The 20,902-nt window shown below is 41.8% G+C and overlaps 1 protein-coding gene across 2 annotated transcripts in view; it reads right to left on the bottom strand.

The window, feature by feature from the left end:
• BPNT2 (3'(2'), 5'-bisphosphate nucleotidase 2) overlaps nt 1-20,569 on the bottom strand; it is a 32,621-nt gene extending 12,052 nt beyond the window's left edge. Inside the window, exons 1-3 of one of the 2 annotated variants that reach the window (XM_036830040.1) lie at nt 19,933-20,517; nt 6,283-6,445; nt 5,121-5,216 (exon numbers count right to left, since the gene is read on the bottom strand). In XM_036830040.1, coding sequence (XP_036685935.1) covers nt 5,121-5,216; nt 6,283-6,445; nt 19,933-20,319 — 646 coding nt within the window. In that variant the 5' untranslated portion in view covers nt 20,320-20,517. Of the gene's footprint in view, nt 1-5,120; nt 5,217-6,282; nt 6,446-19,932 lie in introns of both variants that reach the window. The other variant, XM_036830038.1, reaches the window with a different exon arrangement.
• Between the last annotated feature and the right edge of the window lie 333 nt (nt 20,570-20,902).

Here is a 20,902-nt window from a genome sequence, read left to right as displayed (position 1 = left end):
CTTGTAATTTTTTCTAAAGTACATAGGCAAATAAATGAATAAATAAATAAAAGCAAATATATAAAAATGTTATCAACTGTTAAATCTGGATGGAGTACATGAAAATTCATTATAATTGGTTTTTTTGAATTATTCATAATAAAAGTAAAATAAGAAATGAGAAGCAAAAAAATCCTCTAAATTCTTTTTAGAGATGATCAAAAAAAGTTTTATTAAGAAGTGAATTTACAATGCTGTATCTCTAGAGGTCAGTATTGTGTAAGAGAATAAAGACTATATCTCAGTAGATAGTACCAGAGTAATTTTAGATAAGAATTACTAATTTAATATTAAAAATATATATTTCAGATCACATGAACTCAAGACATTCAGTCATAACATTTATATGGACAGAATTATTTCAAGCCCCTTAAAAAAATACAGTAGGTACTTAAATAAATATAAATGATTGATGTTGATGATAAGGTAGTAGTGATAAGCTAAAATAGCAGTCAACAGAATATGTTTAGTCTATCTATAAGACATGCTAACAACAAGTCCAGTAGGAAATAAAAAGTGGTTGGTACTTTTCTACACATACTTCAGACATTACAACTTATTTTTAATAGCTACAAATTTCCACTGAGTGGATATACTACACCTACTTACATATTACTTCATTAAAATATGTACTATTCAAGTATCTCTTGCTTTTAAGTATTTCACTCAGTGAATTAATTGTAATTAAGTCTGATAAGAATTTTGATCAGCTTTGTTCTAACTGTTGCCAGCAACAATAATATCTAACTCCCATTATAGTCAAGTGTAGCTAAATTCTGGTAAATACACAATACTTGACAGTTTGTACTCTGCCAACATCACTATACAGTCTGGAAGTGAAAACAATAGTCCCAAAGAGGGCACAAGCCAAACAAACCTTCGATCCAGGAATGGAAGGTCAACCCACACCTAATTAAGGGCGTATTGATTCTTTTGGAATGTTTGCTGACTAGCAAGCACCTTATGTTCCTAAGCCTATGAGGGGGGCGTATTATAAATTCTGATGGAATAAAGGTTTTTAAAAATGGAGGTTTTATTATCGCCATTCTCCCTCCTCACATGAACAGATGTGGAGACCAGGACCTATCGGCCTCTCTGACACCAACTTTCTCTGCACTTTCTCTATCCCAGTTCTAATTCCCTTTGGGCAGCAGGGTCTGCTGGCAGCTAAGCGCGCCACGTGACACTTGGCCAACGAGCCGAAGCGGAGGGCTTCAAGTCAGCCTTTCCGAATAGAGAGAATGTCTAAGACAGGCCTCTCGTCCCTCTCCTTTGCCCTTTCTTCCTGCCTAGAACAGAGCCATGGTGACCGGAGTCGCCCGTTTCTGTGAGCATGCAAACAGAATGCCACCTTCTAAGGAAAAAAAGCAAAAAGAGGAGTCAGGCATTTAAGCGAATCATAAAGCCACTGAATCACTCCTACCCTGTGGCCGTCTTATTAGGTGAGAAAAATAAAGCCCTTACCTGTTTAACCACTGCAACCACGATTTATTTTATACGCAGCTAAAGGCTGTCCTAACCGACAGAAACAGGCATGAGGGACATTGTCAGAAGAATGAGAGAGGATCTCAAAGACTTAAGCCCTGTACATAACCTTTATGTGCCTGTTTTCTCCTTTTTATTAAAAGAAAATCACCTATTTCCTATTTTATATTCTTTCCAGAGTTCCTTTGAGACTGAAATGAATTTATGTCAATACACTTCACTAACTGTGAAAATACTAAACAAATGTAAGATACTAATAAGGAGTGGTTAGCTCTTACAGTAACATTTTAAACTGTACGGTTTTCTCGACAAGAGCTGCTAAGGCCCTTTTCTCATCTACAAAAAAGACAACATTGAGCTGCTAAGGCCCCGTTCTCATCTACAAAAAAGACAACATTGAGCTGCTAAGGCCCCGTTCTCATCTACAAAAAAGACAACATTGAGCTGCTAAGGCCCCGTTCTCATCTACAAAAAAGACAACATTTTTCCTTGTCACCCAGAGTTATCGAAAGGTTCAAATGAGATAACATAAATTTGTAAACACTATACACATGTTAGGAATCATGGAGTTATAATTACAAAAGTGGTGTGATATACCATTTGCATGAAATGTCTGGGGTTGACTCCTCTACTTTAGCTGGGTGATCTTGAGGAACATATCAAATTTCTGAGTCTCATTTTCTCACCTGTAGGTGCGATGCTAGTAGTAACCGTGTCCCTCCCTCAGGAGCCGGACGAAGTGTAGCAGTACTGATACGTTACACTCCAATATCCACTCTCCCTGTGTTCCCTGAGGGACAGAGCCCCTGAATTTCAGCTTGGATGGCCACTGAAAATAAAGACTACATTTCTTCACCTCCCTTGTGGCTGGATTCCAGCTATGTTCTGATCAATGGATGTGAGCTGAAGTGATGTGTACAACTTACAGGTCAAACCCCTAGTGGGAAACATCTTCCGCGTCTGCCTTCTAGCCCTCTCCACTGCTGGAAAGTGGATGAAGCTGTAAGCCATCCTCAGTCATGCAGACGAGGGCAACTAACTTTAGTACAGCAAAACAGCAAGAGAATTTGTGTGAGAATTTGGTACCAGGGAGCTGCCATGGCCGCCCTGGTCTGCTTACATACAGGCTGCTGGAGAAGAGAGAAATAAACTGTTTTGTTCAGTCTCCTGTATTTTGGTGCAGATTATTACACAGCTTCAACTAGAAGTCTAACCTGTATACTAACTAATTTGGTAAGGACTACACGAAATATGTGAAAGCCATCCATAAACCATTGAGCAACTATATCACTAACCTTAAGGCACTCTACCGCAGTAATGGCATGAAGCTTCTGTAGCTCATCTAGCTGTCAACTGAAAAAAACTACCTGAACTATGAAAAGGAGTTAAAAGGTCAGATGACACAAAGCGGATTTCGTTTTGAAATGCAGAGCCAATCCTCATGTATATGTTTAGCCTACCTCAGAGCAGCTAGAATTCGGGTACAAGGTTATTCTGCAAAACAAATCATCTAGAGTAATAAAAAGTTAACTTTGTCTCTATTTCCCTCCACTTGACAGACAGCATTTTTATGCAGTGCCAGCCACACCAATGAGGCGCGATGGATGAGGCTGGAGTAAACGATAAAACCATACGGATGCCGATGTGTTAGTCTCCTAGGGCTGCCGCAACACGTTACCGCAAACTTGGTGGCTTACAATGAGAGAAATTTATCTTCTCACAGTCTGGAGGCCAGCAAGTCCCAAATCGCGATGTTGGCAGCGTTTGTTCCTTCTGGAAGCTCGAAGGGAGACTCTGCTCCGTGCCTCTCTCCTCGCCTCTCATGGCTGCCAGCAGCCTCTGGTGTCCCTCGGCCTGCACGCATCCCTCCAGGCCCTGCCTCCTATCACATCGTCTGACCCCTGGTATGTCTGCGTGCTCTCTGTTTCTTCTAAGGATGCTCTCGTTGGTTTAAGGGCCCACCCTAATGCAGGATGAGCTCATGTTGCTATTTACCTCAATTACATCTGCCAGGAGCTTATTTCCAAAAAAGGTCACATTCTGAAGTTTGGGTTGTTATGAGTTGAACTGTTTTCCCCTGAAAGATATGTTGAAGTCCTGACCCCCAGCACATCAGAATCTGCCTCTATTTGAAAATAGGATCATAAGTTACTAGCAGATGTAATTAGTTAAGATGAAGTCATGCTGGAGTAGGGTAGGCTCTTAATCTACCATGACTGGTGTCTTTATAAGAAAAGACACACAGACACAGACACACAGGGAGACACAACACACACCGATGACAGAGGCAGAGACTGGATTTACACCAAGAAACCCCGGGGATTGCTAGCAAACTACCAGAAGCTAAGAGAAAGATATGGAAGGATTTTTCCCTGTAGGTTTCAGAGAGTATGTCTCTGCCAACACCTTGATTTTGGACTTCTAGCCTCCAAAACTGTGAGACTATATATCTGCTGTTTAAAGACACACTGTTTATGGGATTTTTAATGGCAGCTCTAGAAAACTAACACAGGGATGGATGTGAATTTGCAGGAGACATTATTCAGCCTACTGTAACCGGTCAGCAAGGCTGCTTTCAACACTGGCAAAGTAGCTACTGTCCCCATCAAGAGCTTCATCACCTTCGAGAACACTGGAGTCAAAAGGGCCATAATCCTAGCCTCAAGTTTTTGATGGGAGTTACCAATTAAAAGTATGAGGATTCCCTTCAGACTGTCAGCAGTACTGCTTATACCACTAACTGTTTCCCTCCACTTCACCACCCTGAAAATTCACGGTGTCATCGTGGACTTGTAACCCAGAGTGCACACCATCACTGATATCTGGAAGACCATGACTAGCCTCTCTGGCAAACTGCAGATCCCAAAATGTCATCCTGGGATTCATTAGCTCCGGCAAGGCTTTGGGCAAGGTCATTCCTGAGCTGAATGGCAAGCTCTTTGGCATGGCCTTCCATATTCCCACTCCCAACACGACTGTCATGGATCTGACCTGCCACCTGCAGGAAGCTAACAAACATTACTGCATCAAGAAGGTGGGGAAGCAAGGGTCTAAAGGAGCTCGGAAGGGCGTCCAGGCCTACAGAGGGACTGGCCTGATTGTTAAGACTTTCACAGTGACACCACCCAACTGTAATGCTGGGACTGGCACTGCCTTTAACCACCAAAATATCAAGCTCATTTCCTGATATGACAACAGGCTGGGCTAAGTCCACTTCACGGTGGATCTCAGAATGCACACAGAATCCAACGTGTAAGAGCCGTGGACCTTACCCCCAGCAAGAGCATGACAGAAGCAGAGAGGAGCTCAGCTGCCCGGGAGCCCACGCCCAGCTGTATTCCCCGACACGCTAAGAGTCGTTCACCTTCATTTAACACAGTTTCTACTCTCTAAACAAGGTTTAGAAAGCTCTGCTTTGTCATATAGTATTAGTACCAACAATAAAATCCTCACTATATCCAGGGAGGGGGTGAGGTAGGGTAGGGGACTGACTTTAACAACTACTGAGCTACAGCTCAGATTCCAACAGAACAGTAAATACTACAGACAAATGGTTTAATAACGTTAACTCTTGGAAGCTCTAGCATATTTCTTACCTGTATATTGAGAAAATGGCTTATGTATTACTCCTAGCACAGGTTTACCATTTACAGCCACACACACCATAGTAGTAACATACTTTCGAAGATCCTCTACAAGAAAAAAAAAAAAAATCCAATAATAAAAACTATTATTAAAATAATTTTAGGATTGAATTTAAAAATCAGTTTCAAGCATTTAGAATAGTCCCTGTACAAGGGATGTGCTCACTAAATATCAACACTATTATATCATCAAATCAATTGCAGTCTAGGAAAAACTTTTTACAAACAAACTCCTCAATAGTCCATATTTCTACTATTTCTGCAAAATATTGTTTTATAATTTCAGTTACTATCAGATATACACACCTAGCGTCTTCTCCCTGTTTTCCAAATAGTTCTCTACTGAGTGTCTGTTTTGGGTCAAGTTCCGTGCTTAAGCGCTAGAGTGCAAAGGTGAAAAAGCAGAAGTCTCCACATTCAGAGAACGTACCGTTTAGAAGAACAGATATATAAGCAATCAACTTTTATGTACCAAGAGAACAAAGCAAACACAGAAAATTATATATCTCTGTGTAAGAAATAAGGACTACGAGAAGATCCACAGAAATGAAATAGGAGCTAGGACTAGGTGAAAAGAACAGCAATAGGAGGTGGGAGAAGTAATTCTGTTTTGCTGTTTACTTGCTCCCTGGGTGCCTAGGATTTACTATCTTGAATTCCAAGAACAGATGCATATGCAATAAAACCTAAATTCCAAAAATCACAAGTGAATATTGTATTCTGGCTATATAAATAAATACCTCAATAATGAGCACCTCAATAAATAAATCAATATGTAAATAAACACTTCAATAAATTGGGGTCCGACAGGAACTATTTTGTTGTTGTGACTGCTAGAAACTTCCCTTCACTAAAGAATCAGTGACATAGTGAGAGGAGGATGCCATAATACAGTGGTCTGAGGGAAAAAAAAAAAGGCTGAGAATAACTGATCCACTCCAGAAGTTGCGTATCACAGTGCTTTAATCCAGCTCTCCGTCTTAAAATCTAATTGGAAAAGTTGTGTCAGATTGGTAAAGTACTTACCACCAGGAATACACCACCTGCCCTTGTTCTGGTTCTCCGATACATAATGGCAACATAAAGTCTGAGATCAATTTTAATTTAAAATTACCCGTATATTCCTGTGTAGCGTCAAGTGGGTCAATCCAGACAGTAACACTCTCTGCTGGTACTTCCTGAGGAGTGGCTATTTCCTTCAGGATGTCCTCAGGAATCTTACGATCCCATAAGATAACCTCCTGATCAGTTGCATCCACATGTTCCTCAGTATTTATCTGCAGTAAAAATAGTGGACAGTTAAAAAAGTTTTAAAGTTAGAAAAAAAGCACTACCTGGAAAAAACACTATAGAGAAAAACAATTCAGACAAAATCCCATAAATTGAAAGTAGATAAATATTCTTATTTAAAGGAATGCCACTGCAAAATGAAAATATGTAAGAAATTCCAGCGACATTGTCTTCCAGTGCTTTCCAATCTAATATTCGAAATTAGCTTGTTGTGTAAGCAGGACAGAGAATCTAAATATAGAGAAATATAAAAAGAAACTAAACATCAAGGGAACAAGCTATTTAAAAATTAATAATATTTAGGAAAAATAATAGATCTAAAAGTGTGAAAATGGACTGACAATATTATGGAACACTGAACACAAGTAACTATAAGAGTCAGAAAGAGACAATGAACTTAAAATTATGCCTTAAAAACAATGATAAAGACGTCAATTCTCCCATCTGTAAACTGTAGATTTAAAGCAACTTCAATCAAAATCCCTACACTTTTTTTAACCCCTTCTTGGAAACAGAACAAGCCATTTTGGGGAAAGGGAAAAAAAAATATATATATGATATATCATGATATATATGTGAGATAGATATATATATATATATAAAAAATATCATGGTGGGGTGACTTTCCTTGACATATTTTGGCTTTTTCCCCCAGCTTCACTGAGGTATAATTGACAAAGCTGAATGTATTTAAAGTGTACAACATGATGAGATGATATACACACACATTGTGGAGTAAGAACCACAATTAAGTAAATTGACGTATCTACCACATCACGTATTTAATTTTTTCTTTTGTGGTGAAAACACTTAAGATCTACTCTGGAAGCAAATTTCATGTATATAATTCAGTAGTATAAACCACAGTTACCTTGCTGCACATTAGATCCTCAGAACTTATTCATCTTAGTTATAATTGAAAGTTTTTTCTTTTTTTTTTTTTTATAAATTTATTTATTTATTTAAGTTTGGCTGTGCTGGGTCTTCGTTGCGGTGCGCGGGCTTCTCACTGCGGTGGCTTCTCTTGTTGCGGAGCATGGGCTCTAGGCGTGCGGGCTTCAGTAGTTGTGGCACACGGGCTTCAGTAGTTGTGGCTCGCGGGCTCTAGAGCTCAGGCTCAGTAACTGTGGTGCACAGGCTTAGCTGCTCCGCAGCATGTGGGATCTTCCCGGACCAGGGCTTGAACCCGTGTGCCCTGCATTGGCAGGCAGATTCTTAACCACTGCACCACCAGGGAAGTCCCTAATTGAAAGTTTATACACTTGACCAACATCTCCCTTTTTTACCCCATCCCCTAGACTCTGGCAACCACCATTCTGCTCACTGTTTCTATGATTTTCACTTTTTTTTTCTTTTTTCTTTTAAGATTCCACATGTAAATGTGATAGCATACAATATTTTACTTTCTCTGTCTGGTTGATTTCACTTAGCAGAGTGCCCTCCAGGTTCATCTATGTTGTCCCAAATGGCAAGACGTCCTTCTTTTTAAAGGTTGAATAGCATTCCACTTTATGTGTATGTGTGTGCGTGCATCACATTTTCTTTATTCATTCATGCATAGATGGACACGTATCTATCCGTTGTTTCCATATCTTAACTACGACGAATATTGTTACAATGAACTTGCGAGTACAGATATTTCCTCCAGATACTGATTTCATTTCATTCAGATATATATCCAGAAGTGAGACTGCTGGATCATATAGCAGTTCTATTTTAAATTTTTTTTGAAGAACATCCACACTGTTTTCCATAATGACTGTACCAATTTACATTCCCACCAACAGTATAAAAGGTAAGAGTTCCCTTTTCTCCACATCCTTGCCAACACTTATCTCTTGTCTATTTGATAAAAGCAATCCTAACAGGTGTGAATTCATATCTCATTGTGGTTTTGATTTGTATTTTCCTAATGATTAGTGATGTTGAGCACCTTTTCATACATCAGATGGCTAATTAGATGTCTTCTTTGGAAAAATGTCTATTTGGGTCCTTTGCCCATTTTTTTTTTTAAATTTTTATTTATTATTTATTTATTATGTTTATTTTTGGCTGTGTTGGGTCTTCGTTTCTGTGTGAGGGCTTTCTCCAGTTGCGGCGAGTGGGGGCCACTCTTCATCGCGGTGCGCGGGCCTGTCACTATCGCGGCCTCTCTTGTTGCGGAGCAGAGGCTCCAGACACTCAGGCTCAGTAGTTGTGGCTCATGGGCCCAGTTGCTCCGCGGCATGTGGGATCTTCCCAGACCAGGGCTCGAACCCGTGTCCCCTGCATTGGCAGGCAGACTCTCAACCACTGCGCCACCAGGGAAGCCCTTTGCCCATTTTTTAATTGACTTATTCTTTTGCTGCTGAGCTGAGTGACTTCCTTACATGTTTTAGACATTAACCCCTTATCATATATATGGTTTGCAAATATTTTCTGCCATTCTATAGGTTGCCTTTTCATTTAGTTGACTGTCTCCTTTGCTGTGCAAAAAGCTTTTTAGTTTGATGCTGTCCCACTTATCTTTGCTTTTGTTTTCCATGCTTTTTGGTGCCTTCTCCAAAAAAAATCATTGCTAAGACCATGCTAAGGAATTTTAGGTTTTAGGTATCACACTTAAATCCTTAGTGTATTTTGAGTTAATTTTTGTTGCGTGGTGTAAGATAAACGTTCAGTTTCATTCTTTTGCATATGGATAACCAGTATTCCCAGCACCATTTATTGAAGAGACTATCTTTTCCCCATGGTGTGTTCTTGGCACCTTGTCAAAGATTAGCTGGACGTATATGCATTGGATTATTTCTGAACTCTATATTAAATTCCATTGGTCTATGTGTATGTTTTATGCCACTATCATATTGTTTTGATTACTATAGCTTTGTAATATAATTTGAAATCAGAAAGTGTGATGCCTCCAGCTTTGTTCTTGCTTGGCTACTCAGGTCTTTTGTGGTTCCATATGAATTTTAGGATTGTTTGTTCTATTTCTCTGAAAAATGTCATTGGAATTTTGATAAGGATTGCACTGAATCTGAAGATTGCTTTGGGGAGCACAGATATTTAAACAATATTAATTTTCCCAATCCAAGAACAAGCAGTATCTTTCCATTTATTTGTATCTTCTTCAATTTCTTTCATCAATGTCTTTCAGTTTTCAATATACAGGTCTTTCACTGCCTTGGTTACATTTACTCGTATTTTATTGTTTTTGATGTTACTGTAAATGGGATTGTTTTCTTAATTTCTCTTTCAGATAGTTCATTGCTGTTAGTGTACAGAAATATAACTGATTTTTGTATATTGATTTTGTATCCTGCAACTTTACTGAATTTGTTTATTACTTCAAAAGTATTTTGGTGGAGTCTTAAGGGTTTTTCTATATGTTAGATTGGCTCATCTGCAGAGACAATTTTACTTCTTCCTTTCTGATTTGGATGCATTTTATTTGTTTTACTTACCTAACTGCTCTGGCTAGGACCTCCAGTACTATGTTGAATGGATGTTATAAAAGCGAGCATCTTTGTCTTGTTTCTGATCTTAGAGGAAAAACTAAAAGCTTTTCACCACTGAGTACATTAGCTGTGGTCTTGTTACATATGGCCTTTATTATGTTGAGGTATAGTCCTCCTATACTTAATCTGTTGAGAGTTTTTATCATGAAAGTATGTTGACTCATACGATTTTTATCTTTCATTCTGTTCAAGTGGTGTATCACCTTGACTAATTTGCATATGTTAACCTGTCCTTACATCCCAGGGGTAAATTCTACTTGATCATGGTGTTTAATCCTTTAAATGTGCTGTTGAATTCAGTTTGCTAGTATTTTGTTGAGAATTTTTACATGTATATTCATCAGGGATGTTGGCCTGTAATGCTCTTTTCTTGTAGTGTCTTTGTATGACTTTGGTATCAGCGTAATGCTGGTTTCATAAAGAGAGTTTGGGAGTGTTGCTACCTCTTCAATTTTTTCGAAGAATTTGGGAAGGACTGGAATTAATTCTTCATTAAATGTTTGGTTGAATTCACTGAAGAAGTCATCTGGTCCTTGGATTTTCTTTGTTGGGAGACTTTTGACTAATGATTTAATCTTACTAATTACAGATCTGTTCAGATAGTCTATTTTTTCCTAGTTCAGTCTTGGTAGGTTTTTGTTTTAAGGTATTTATCCATTTCTTCTAGGTTATCCAATTTGTTGGCATGTAACTGTTCATAGTAGTCTGTTATGATCCTTTGTATTTTGCAGTATCAGGTGTAATGTCTATGTTTTCATTACTGATTTTATATATTTGAGTATTCTCTTATCTCAGTCTCGCTAAAGGTTTGTCAATTTTACCTTTTCAAAAAACCAGATCTTAGTTCATATTTTCCATTGCTTTTCTAGTCTCTTATTTCTGCTCCAATCTTTATTATTTCCTTCCTGCTGCTAATTTTGGGCTTAGTTTGTTCTTCTTTTCCTAGTTCCTTGAGGTGTGAGTTAGGTAGTTTGAAATTTTTCTTTTTTCTTAATGTAGGCTTTTTTTTTTTTGTTATGTATAAATTTCCCCCTTGGAACTGCTTTTGCTACATCCCATAAGCTTTGGTATGTTGTGCTTCCATTTTTGTTTACTTCAAGATATTTTTTTCATTCCCCTTTTGACTTTTTCTGAGTGTTGTTTAGTTTTCACATATTCGTAAATTTTCCAGCTTTCCTTCTGTTACTGACTTCTAGTTTTACATCATTGTGGTCAGAAAAGATGCTTGATATGATTTCAATATTCTTCAATTTGTTAAGACTTGTTTTCTGGCCTAATATGTGATCTATCCTGGAGAATATCCTATGTGAGTTTGAGAAGAATGTGTATTATTCTGCTGCTGATGAAATGTTCTGTATATATATATATACATATATATATATGTATATATGTATGTCCATTCAATCTATGGTGCAAGTCTATTATTTCTTTCTTGATGATCTGTCTGGATGATCTATAACTGAAAGTGGGGTACTGAAGTCTCTACTTTGTTGCATTGCTCTCTTTCTAGCTTCAGATCTGTATTTGCTTAATATATTCAGATGCTCCAATGTTGTGTGCACAGGTATTTACAACTGTTATATCCTCCTAATAAAATGACCCTTTTATCATTACAGATTGACCTTCTTCGTCCCTTGTTATAGTTTGCTTTATATCAATCCCCTAAAGCCAGGCCAAGTGCCGAGAGCCTCTCACTTGTTTTCTCTAGGGTGGTGCCCTGAAATGCTCAAGTCTGTGAGCCTTTTCCCCACCCCAGAGTCATGGTGACTTTCTGCATTTGTTCACTAGCCATCTGCAAAGGCTTAATCTCATGGTCTGTGGGAGCATGTGCCAAAATCAGGCCAAAGTGGGTGGGTGGTGTGGGTGAGGCGTGTACTGTTGGGGGTGCTCACAGGCCACTTGGGGGGGTTTGCAGGTAAGGAGTCCCCAGTGGCTTATGGGCAGGCTTCCTGACGGCATTTGCAAAGAGCTTAGTAGCATCCGTTTGATGAGTTCTGAGTCCTGACTTAGGTGCTCCCACAGTTTCTCCCAACCCCTCAGACTTGCAGATCACCTCAGTAATCTAGGTGAGGTGAAAAAAAAGTAGGCCTTTTGGCCAGTGTCTTGCATGGCTAGAAAAGCCAGGCACTCACTCACACACTCCTGTGGGTGAAATCACAGGCTGAAGGGGTCTCTCTCTCCTGGCACTGAGCTGTGCTACCTTGACAGAGGGGCAACGTAAGAAAAGTGAAAATGTTCCTTTTACTCTCTTCAATGCATCTATTTTTGGATTTTTTTTGTCTCAGTAATATGCTGAAACTTCTCCGCTGGACTCCCAGACTCCCACAAAGAAACTCTTGTCCATGGGTGACTGACAAAATCAATGTTCTATAAGGGAACGACAATAGAGAATTCCTATACTACCATCTTGCAAATATCACTCTAAAGTATTTTGGTTATAGAGCCCACGTTCTTAATGACAATGTTAGGCCACCTCAATGAATGAATGCAGCAGCAAGAATATGCAAAAACCAGAATAAACTTAAAACAAATAATGGATGTGACACCAGGAAAACAGAAGCAGTTCCTGGGTCTTGATCACTCTAGTTTTACAAAAATGGTAGTGCCAAGTCTGAGTGGCAACCACTGTGCCTTTTTTTTTTTTTTAATTTATTTATTTATTTTTGGCTGTGTCAGGTCTTAGTTGTGGCACACAGGATCTTTCATTGCGGCACATGGGCTCTTTGTTGCGATGCATGGGTTTCTCTCTAGTTGTGGCACACAGGCTCCAGAGCATGCAGGCTCTGTAGCTGCAGCACACGGGCTTCTCTAGTTGTGGCACGCAGGCTCAGTAGTTGCAGCGTGTGGGCTTAGTGTCCCTGTGGCATGTGGGATCTTAGTCCCTGACCAGGGATCGAACCCACGTCCCGTGCCTTGGAAGGTGGATTCTTGACCACCAGGGAAGCCCTATCACTGTGCCTTAACGATTAAGATTTTTGCTTGGAGTTCATCAGTTTCTTCATATTCTTTCAACTGAGTATGTGCTAACAAGTTACAGAACTTTATTTGAAAAGATTTTCACTGAGAGTCAGGGAAGGGAGAAACAAACAGAGTAAGAGAATAAGAACATCAGCACAATTATCTGATCTGTTTTTGCACAACAGCTATTTGTTACCTGCTACTACCACTTCACACCTACAAATTTAATAAACACTCCCACCATTGTAAACAGCCTTACCAACAGTTGTTAAAGTCAAAACCAGTAAGTCTTCCTCAATTATTTTCCACATTCCACCAGCCAGTAAGCCCTGGAAATTCTAGCTCTTGATTCTAAATATCTGTCACTATGTATACCAAGAAATATATCCTAGTTTGAACCACCCTCTATCTCTCACTTGGATTCCAGAAATAGCCTTTGATCGCTCTTGCCTCCAATCGTGCATTCACTGATTCATTCATTCATTCAACAACAATTTAATGACTACATATTCTAAACTGCTTTGGGCAATGGAATATTATAGTGAACAAAACAGATCAATGACTGCCTTTCTGAAGCTTCACTTCTCAACCCAGCAACCTGCCATCTTCCTAAATCACATCATGTCACTCCCTGCTTAAAACCTTCCAATGGTTTCTCATTACACCGAGATAAAATCCAGACTCCTTACCATCACCTACAAGGTTAAGTCCGGGATGATCGGGCTCCAGTAACCTTTCTCTATTTGCGCCCTTATTTACTACACTCCAGACTCACTTGTCCTCTTCTGATCCTCTGGCCTCAGGGCCTTTGTACTTGTACTCTTCTGTTCATCTACACTCTCCCCAAACCTCTGCATGAAGGTCTGCCTGCTTCTCATCACTCAGTTCTCAGCCCCTACGACAGGGCCCCAGAGTGGCCTTCCCTGAGCACCATGGCCAGAGCAGGGCCCCACCCCACCCCAACCCCTCTCCCCACACGATCTCATTCTTCTTCAAAGCCCTCATTAGTATCTGACGTATGTGTTTACAGGTTTACTATCCATCTTGACTCACTAGAACATAAGTTCTGTGAGTTCAAGGACACGGTTTCCTTCATTACTATAGCTCTATCCCCAGTGCCCAAACCAGGGCCTGGCTCAGTAGGTGCTACATAAATACTTCTTGATTGACAACATTATTCTTCATCAAGGCAGTTTCATTTCTTCCCTGTAAGACCTTCCGCTCAATCTACTCTCATCACTACTGCCTATCTGTCTCAGTCCTCACCAAGGAATTGAAGAACAAGAAATCAAGACCCTAAAATACAATTAGTGCCATTCATATGACAGTTCAGTTACTCTGGGGTCAAAGAAACTTTTGGTTAATGCCTTAAGAAGGTAGCATTTACTGCATTTCTCCCTAAATCATTATATCCTAGTAAGTTTTTAGATATAATGCCTCACACTGTGCTTTCAGTAGGCATTCAATAACTATTTTCTGGATATATATAGCTCTCTAGCTGTCTTCTTCTCCTTTTACCTATAGAAGCCTTTTACTGCCAACTATAACCTCTCAAATATACCCCTATAAATAAACATGCTCTGGTGTCTCACACTTTAAAAACAAACATATCAAACAAAAAATCCACAGAACCTTCTCTTAGTCCCACATAATACCCTAGCCAAGTTCTTTAGAGCCCAATTTCTTGAAAGACTTGTCTTTACTTAATGTCTCTATTTCCTTACTTCCCATCTTTTTAAATTTTGCTTCCTTCTCATCAAGACACCAAGAGAACTCTCACAAAATTTACCAATGAGCTGCATACAGAACGCTTATGAAGAGTATGTGTTCCACATCAGACTGCCTGAGTTAAATTCCAGCTCCTCGTTTTACTGGGTATGTGACTTACCTAGGCTAGTCACTTAATCTTTCTGAGCTGCAGTTACCTTATTGCTAAAAGTGGGTGATAAATATACCTTCCTATAGGGTTCTTTGGGTGAATCAATGAAATACAATAGGCAAAACAAACAAACGGTATAGTGCTTAACACAGAGTAAGCACTTAATAAAAGCTGGCTGCTAGTATTCTTACTAAATGATTATTTTCAGTTTTTGTTATCCTTGGTCCTAGGCCCTGATCTTCCCTTTCACACTATATTCTCTCCCGAAGCACCCCTGTCCAAAACTGGTTTCAATTAATATTACAACACTGATGACTCACAAATTTATATTTCTAATTCAAATGTCTCTTCAGAGCTTAAGACCCATATATTCAACTACCACTTTAACAAGTCCCCTTGGACCTTTCAAAGGCAACTCTAACTTAACAAGTCTAAGATGGCATTCATAACGTGCCCTCTTGTACTTGTCATTCTCCACTGCCCTTCACCACCAGCAAAACACCAACTGTGAAAGCCAGAAACACAAGTCATTTCTGACACACATCCCTAGAAATTCTCTCGTATCCTTCCACATACATCCTCTCTACAACCATGACCCCCAATTCAAAATGCATCATCTCTCACTTGAGAAAGCCTCCTAACTGGTCTACCCCCTCCAAACCATTCTCTAAGCATCTACACCATGAGCTCTTCCAACCTTTAAAAAACTGTAGTTAAGAGTACACTTTATAGGGGCTTCCCTGGTGGTGCAGTGGTTGAGAATCTGCCTGCTAATGCAGGGGACACGGGTTCGCGCCCTGGTCTGGGAAGATCCCACATGCCGCGGAGCAGCTAGGTCCGTGAGCCACAACTACTGAGCCTGCGCGTCTGGAGCCTGTGCCCCGCAACAAGAGAGGCCGCGATAGTGAGAGGCCCGCGCACCGCGATGAAGAGTGGCCCCCGCTTGCCGCAACTAGAGGAAGCCCTCACACAGAAACGAAGACCCAACATAGCAATCAATCAATAAATAAATCTTAAAAAAAAAAAAAAAAGTTTAAAAAAAAAAAGAGTACACTTTATTTACTACTCCTATGCTGCCTTATGTACAGAATTATACAGACCTGAGATAATACCCAGACCATTAAGTGAAGCTCTGTGAGCCTAAGATGATTTTCCACCAGTGTAACCTTTGGCAAATTATTTAGCCTCTCCAAGCCTCAATTTATTTACCTGCAAAATGGAGGTAATAGCACTTAACCTCCTATATTGTTGTCAAGAGTAAATTAATAATGGTAAGAAAAAGCTTAATTCAGGGCTTGCCATTTACTGAGGACTAAATAAATGTTGGCTAGTAAAACAAGCTGAGTATAGCTTTCCCATTGGCTGCGTTTGGGTCCTCATCTCTCACGAAGTCTATTTCAACAGTCTCCTAACTGGTCTCACTCACCTCTCAATGCCCAAAGCCCAAACAAAGTATGGCATCATGTAGGCTTCAAGAAAAGTCAGGTAAATCTGGCCTTCTTTTAGTACTCTAGGATTAAACTAAAGATCAGGTTCAAACTTCTTTGAGATTAGCATAGGATCTAGCCTCTGCCTACCTTCCTAATTTCTTCCACAGTAAGTCTCCGATGTGCAATTGATTCAAGCTCATCAGGCTACTTGAATTAAGGACACTACCACCTCTATACCGCCTGCTCCTTTGAACTTGGTTTTTCTCTGTCTGTGATGCTTATGTCTGTACTGATTATCAAATTACTAGTTATCTCAATTTTATAGAAGAGGAAACTGTAGCCCAAAGAAGTTAAATGACTGGCCAGGATCACCTAGCCTGGTGACAGGACAAGACGTTAAGGCAAGTGTTCTTTGCACTATATTAGCACTTTTCAAACTTTTCCAGTGAGTACTCCTGTTGAGAGAGAAAAGTCTCTCATCCCAGAGGTCAAGGAAGGCACAGACCCAAGACTCCTACCAGCTTGGAGTATCATGCTTTATCTTCAAATAAATTATTGTCAAAAACTTTTAACAAATTGAGGACAAGAGCCCCTTAAAAAGAGAGTTCCCTGTACATTAAATCAAAACTATAAATCTAAATGTGTTCCGTAGTGCAAATCCACTCCAAAAAACTATCTTCAGCCTTCATTTTCATCATTATCCACAAGCATACAATGAGAGACAGTGTCATACAAATGGCTGCAGTTACTATTATTTTCACACAATGAAATCAAGCATTGTCAATGTGTTTAGGAAGAGGAGAAAGGCTGCCCTGAGAACTCTCCCCAGATCCCAAACGTGAGAAAGACTGAAGACAAAAGGGAATCCAGAGATCCTAGGCCAAACCTGAGTTTTCTTAGGACAGCATGCACCTTTTTTTTTTTTTTTTTTTTGCCACGCAGGGCAGCATGTGGGATCTTAGTTCCCCACCTGGGGTCGAACCTGGGCTCCCTGCAGTAGAAGCACCGGAAGAGGGGAGTCTGAACCACTGGACCGCCAGAGGAGTCCAACATGCACTGCTTTAGAGTAGGGCTTCTCAACCTCGGCACCAATTGAAAAATTAGGCCAGATAATTCTTTATTAAGGGGGACTGTCCTGTGCATTATGGGATGTTTATCCTCTACCTACTAGATGCCAATAGCATTCTGCCCCTAGTTGTGACAACCAAAAATCTCCAGACATTGCCAAATGTCCCCTGGGGGCAAAACTGTCCAGTTGAGAGTGAGTGACACCTGCAATATCCTCTTACTAAGGAGTGAACAATTAAGATAGGCGAGCTCAAGCCTCTGACTCCAGACAGGGAAGTCATGGGAGAAAGGGACCTCTCTCCATTTGCATAGGGCACCAGGATAAAAGAAAAGAGGATCTGTGGTTTCTCAATGCTAATTTTCCTTGGGGACATAAACTGAGTGGGATTCGACTTAAGAGGCTCACCAAAGACTTTCAGGTGCAGCTTCAAAAACAACTAGACATTTAAGACTGTACTTCTGGGTGTTGGAGGAAGGGAAGGAGACAGGAAAGAATGTAGGGCTGTCACTACCTAGATGGCAGTAACATCTGGCCTCTAGTCTAACAACTACTGACAAAAGGAGACGGCTCACCATGACACCATCCTACTGTGACATTGTGTAAACGAACATAACCTCCTCTATTCCACTAATCACCATCCAGCACGAACACAAAAGGCAACAAAAGGCACGCAAAAGACGTCCATGCAAACATTCAGTCACGAGAACACAAAAAGTTATTTTACATAAAGGCAGACTTCAACATCTGTAAAAAGCCTAGTTTTTGTGTTTTAACAAAATGCAGCTCATCACCCTTGGCAGCTATTCCCCCAGCGTTTGTTAAGAAGGGAGGAAACAAATGCAGAATCCTGTGGAAGTTACCCAAGGTAAAAGTTCTGATAGATGCGCGGTGGGGTGGAGTTCACATTTGAACACACATGTACATATGGATATACATTTTCAATATTTGAGAATATTTTTGTACTGGCCTTTTTGAAAAAGTCAACTCTGCTGCTATATTTCACTATTATTGCCTTTAAGCTTCTACAATTTTACATTTTCCCCAGGAAATCATACTACAAGTTTTAAGTAGCCTCCTAAAGGTAGTTCATATAAACTGTGGAGTGGAGTGTCATGAGTCTCAGGTCTCCCACATGGAAAGTGAGAAAATAAAATTTACTTCTTAAAGTTGCTGTGAGGATCAAGTCAAGTCCTTTGTAGCCAGGCTCTGGACACCTAAAATACACTCAATAAATGGTTACTATTACTATTGTTATAACTAGCATATATCAACTTCTCTGAAATTCCCGTTTTTGTCCACAAACTCTTAGGGAACACCATGTGCTTCGGAAAAGTGAAAAACAAATTTTACAAGCACATCTTACACCCAGATGCAAACACAAGATAAGTATTATTTGTGATGATAAAGCACAGTAGGGCAAAAGAAAAACTTGAAATGTTCTGTTTCGTTTGAGAAATATCATGTCAATTACATCAGGTATCCAGCAGCTCCTGATATGAGAGCCAAAGTTCCTTCCCACTGCATAAAAATTTTTAAAAAGGAAAGATAAAAAAAAAAAAAGTAAGAAAAAAAGACCAAAAAAAGAAAAAGCAGTCATATGACAGACTGGAGAGAGGGTTAAACAAGATATGTAATTCTACAATGACAATACTCCTAAGTCTTACAAGAACAGTAAAAGGTCAGATACCTTCCAAAGAAGCTGGGGTTTACATTTCACTGTTTATCTAATCGATAAAATTCGACTGGAAACAATTTTTCTTCCCCGTCGCCAAAATCTACTGTTAGGTGAGTTAAAACATAGAAAGTACCGCCACACTATGGTAGCTCTTCCTCTGGATTGTGAGACATTTTAAAAAGCTTTATTCATTCAACAGCAGCTGCGCTGAAATGATGAAGTTTAAAGTATTAACAACAAATCCAAAATGTCTGGATTTCCCTAAGAAAACGTCAATTCCTTCCCCAGAAACTGTTCTCCAATCCTTTACTCTCTGGAGTAAATAAGGGATAGAAGGCTGAAGTTGCTGGGAAATATACTTCGAAACACTTCCTTGAAGGGCCCCCCAAACATATGCCATTAAGAGGGTCCTGATGAGACCACAGCTAAAGTAAACCGTGGTCACACCAGCCACAAATGTCCTGCACACCCTGAGCTCTGCAGCAAGACGTCTACCGTGGCCTTGAGCCGGTTCCCGGCAGGTCCGTCAGAAAACGTGTACTTTACAGTCACGACCCTTCCAGCAATTAAATGAAAGGAGGCTAGAGGGCCTTGAGGGTGCTAGTCCAACCCTTTCACTTGACAGAAGAGCCTGCGGCAGGGAGCGAAGTTAACTTTCTCTGCCTTTGGAGAGCAGGGCCCACCCAGAAGCCGAAGCTCCAGATCCCAGGTGCCAAGCGGGCGCGCACACCTGGGGAGGGGCCAGAAGGTCACGCGGCCCGAGTCGGACGCCCCGCGACCTCACCCAGCTCTTCCACGAACTCTCTGTTATGACCTTGAGCACCTAAACCTGTGCGTCCCCATGTCCGGATCTGCAAAATCGCAGCCAGAGCCGGAACGCCTGGGGATGCTGCAGCAGTCGACGCGCCGGGACCCGCGCCCAGGACCCCGCTCCGCCCCCCCGCCCCAGCGCCGGCTCGCGACGCCCACCTGCACGTTGGGGAAGGCGGTCTTGAGCAGGTAGAACATCTTGCGGTTGGACAGCACGTCCCCGCTGGTCATCTTGTCGTCGGCCCCCTCGCGCGTCTTCCCCTTGGACTTCTCGTGGAGGACGTTGCTCTCGCGGACGCGCCGCACTTCGTCGCCGCCGCGCACGGCCGCCAGCACCGACACGGCCAGCATCTCGCGCAGGTCCACCGTGCCCCCGTCGGCCGAGGCCGCGGGCCCCGCCGCCCCGCCGCTCGGCTCGCCGCCCAGGCCGAAGAGGCTGAAGCGGCCGGCCAGGAAGCCCGAGTACAGGTGGTAGAGCACGCCGAGCCCCAGCAAGCAGAACACGGCCACCCCCAGCGGGGACAGGCGGATGCCCATGGGGGCCATGGCGGGAGGCCGGGCGCTCGGGGCGGCAGCCCTCACAGGCCTGCCCGCGCTCCCGGGTCGGGCAGCGCGCGGACTACACCGGCGCCCGCTCCCCGGCGCCCGCGCGCCCCATCGCTCGCTCCCGGGAAAGGCCGAGCCGCGCCGAGAAGCCCCGCGCTGCCTTTCCGCACGCCCGACTCCCCCGGGCGGCGCGCTCCCAGTTACTCAGCCGGCCGGCGCGCCTGGCTTACACGTTAGCCAACGGCCGTGAGGTGAAAGGGGAGCGTGGGTGTGTATCCGGGTTACGCAAGGGGGCGGGGCGCGGGTGAGGGGCGGGGTGAACCAGGCCCCTCCCCCTGGGCGGGGCGACCGGAGGCGGGGCGGCCGGCCGGTAGCTCCGGGCCGTGCTGGACGGCGGCGGCTTAGTTATTCCGGTCGGACGGCGGTATTTGGGTTTTCAGATCACTCCGGGATATGGCGGGGCTACTTCCCAGGCACGGAAGGATGCTGAGTGCCGTGTGGAAATTTAAATTAAATCTCTCTTTGAACGACAGCGTATGGCTGAAATAGAGCCATAGGGACGGTCTAGACGTCCCATCACTCT

This window comes from Balaenoptera musculus, chromosome 17 (genome assembly GCF_009873245.2).
Source record: "Balaenoptera musculus isolate JJ_BM4_2016_0621 chromosome 17, mBalMus1.pri.v3, whole genome shotgun sequence".
NCBI lineage: Eukaryota > Metazoa > Chordata > Mammalia > Artiodactyla > Balaenopteridae > Balaenoptera > Balaenoptera musculus.
Note: the sequence above shows the minus strand (reverse complement) of the source record. Positions and strands in the feature narration are given on the sequence as shown.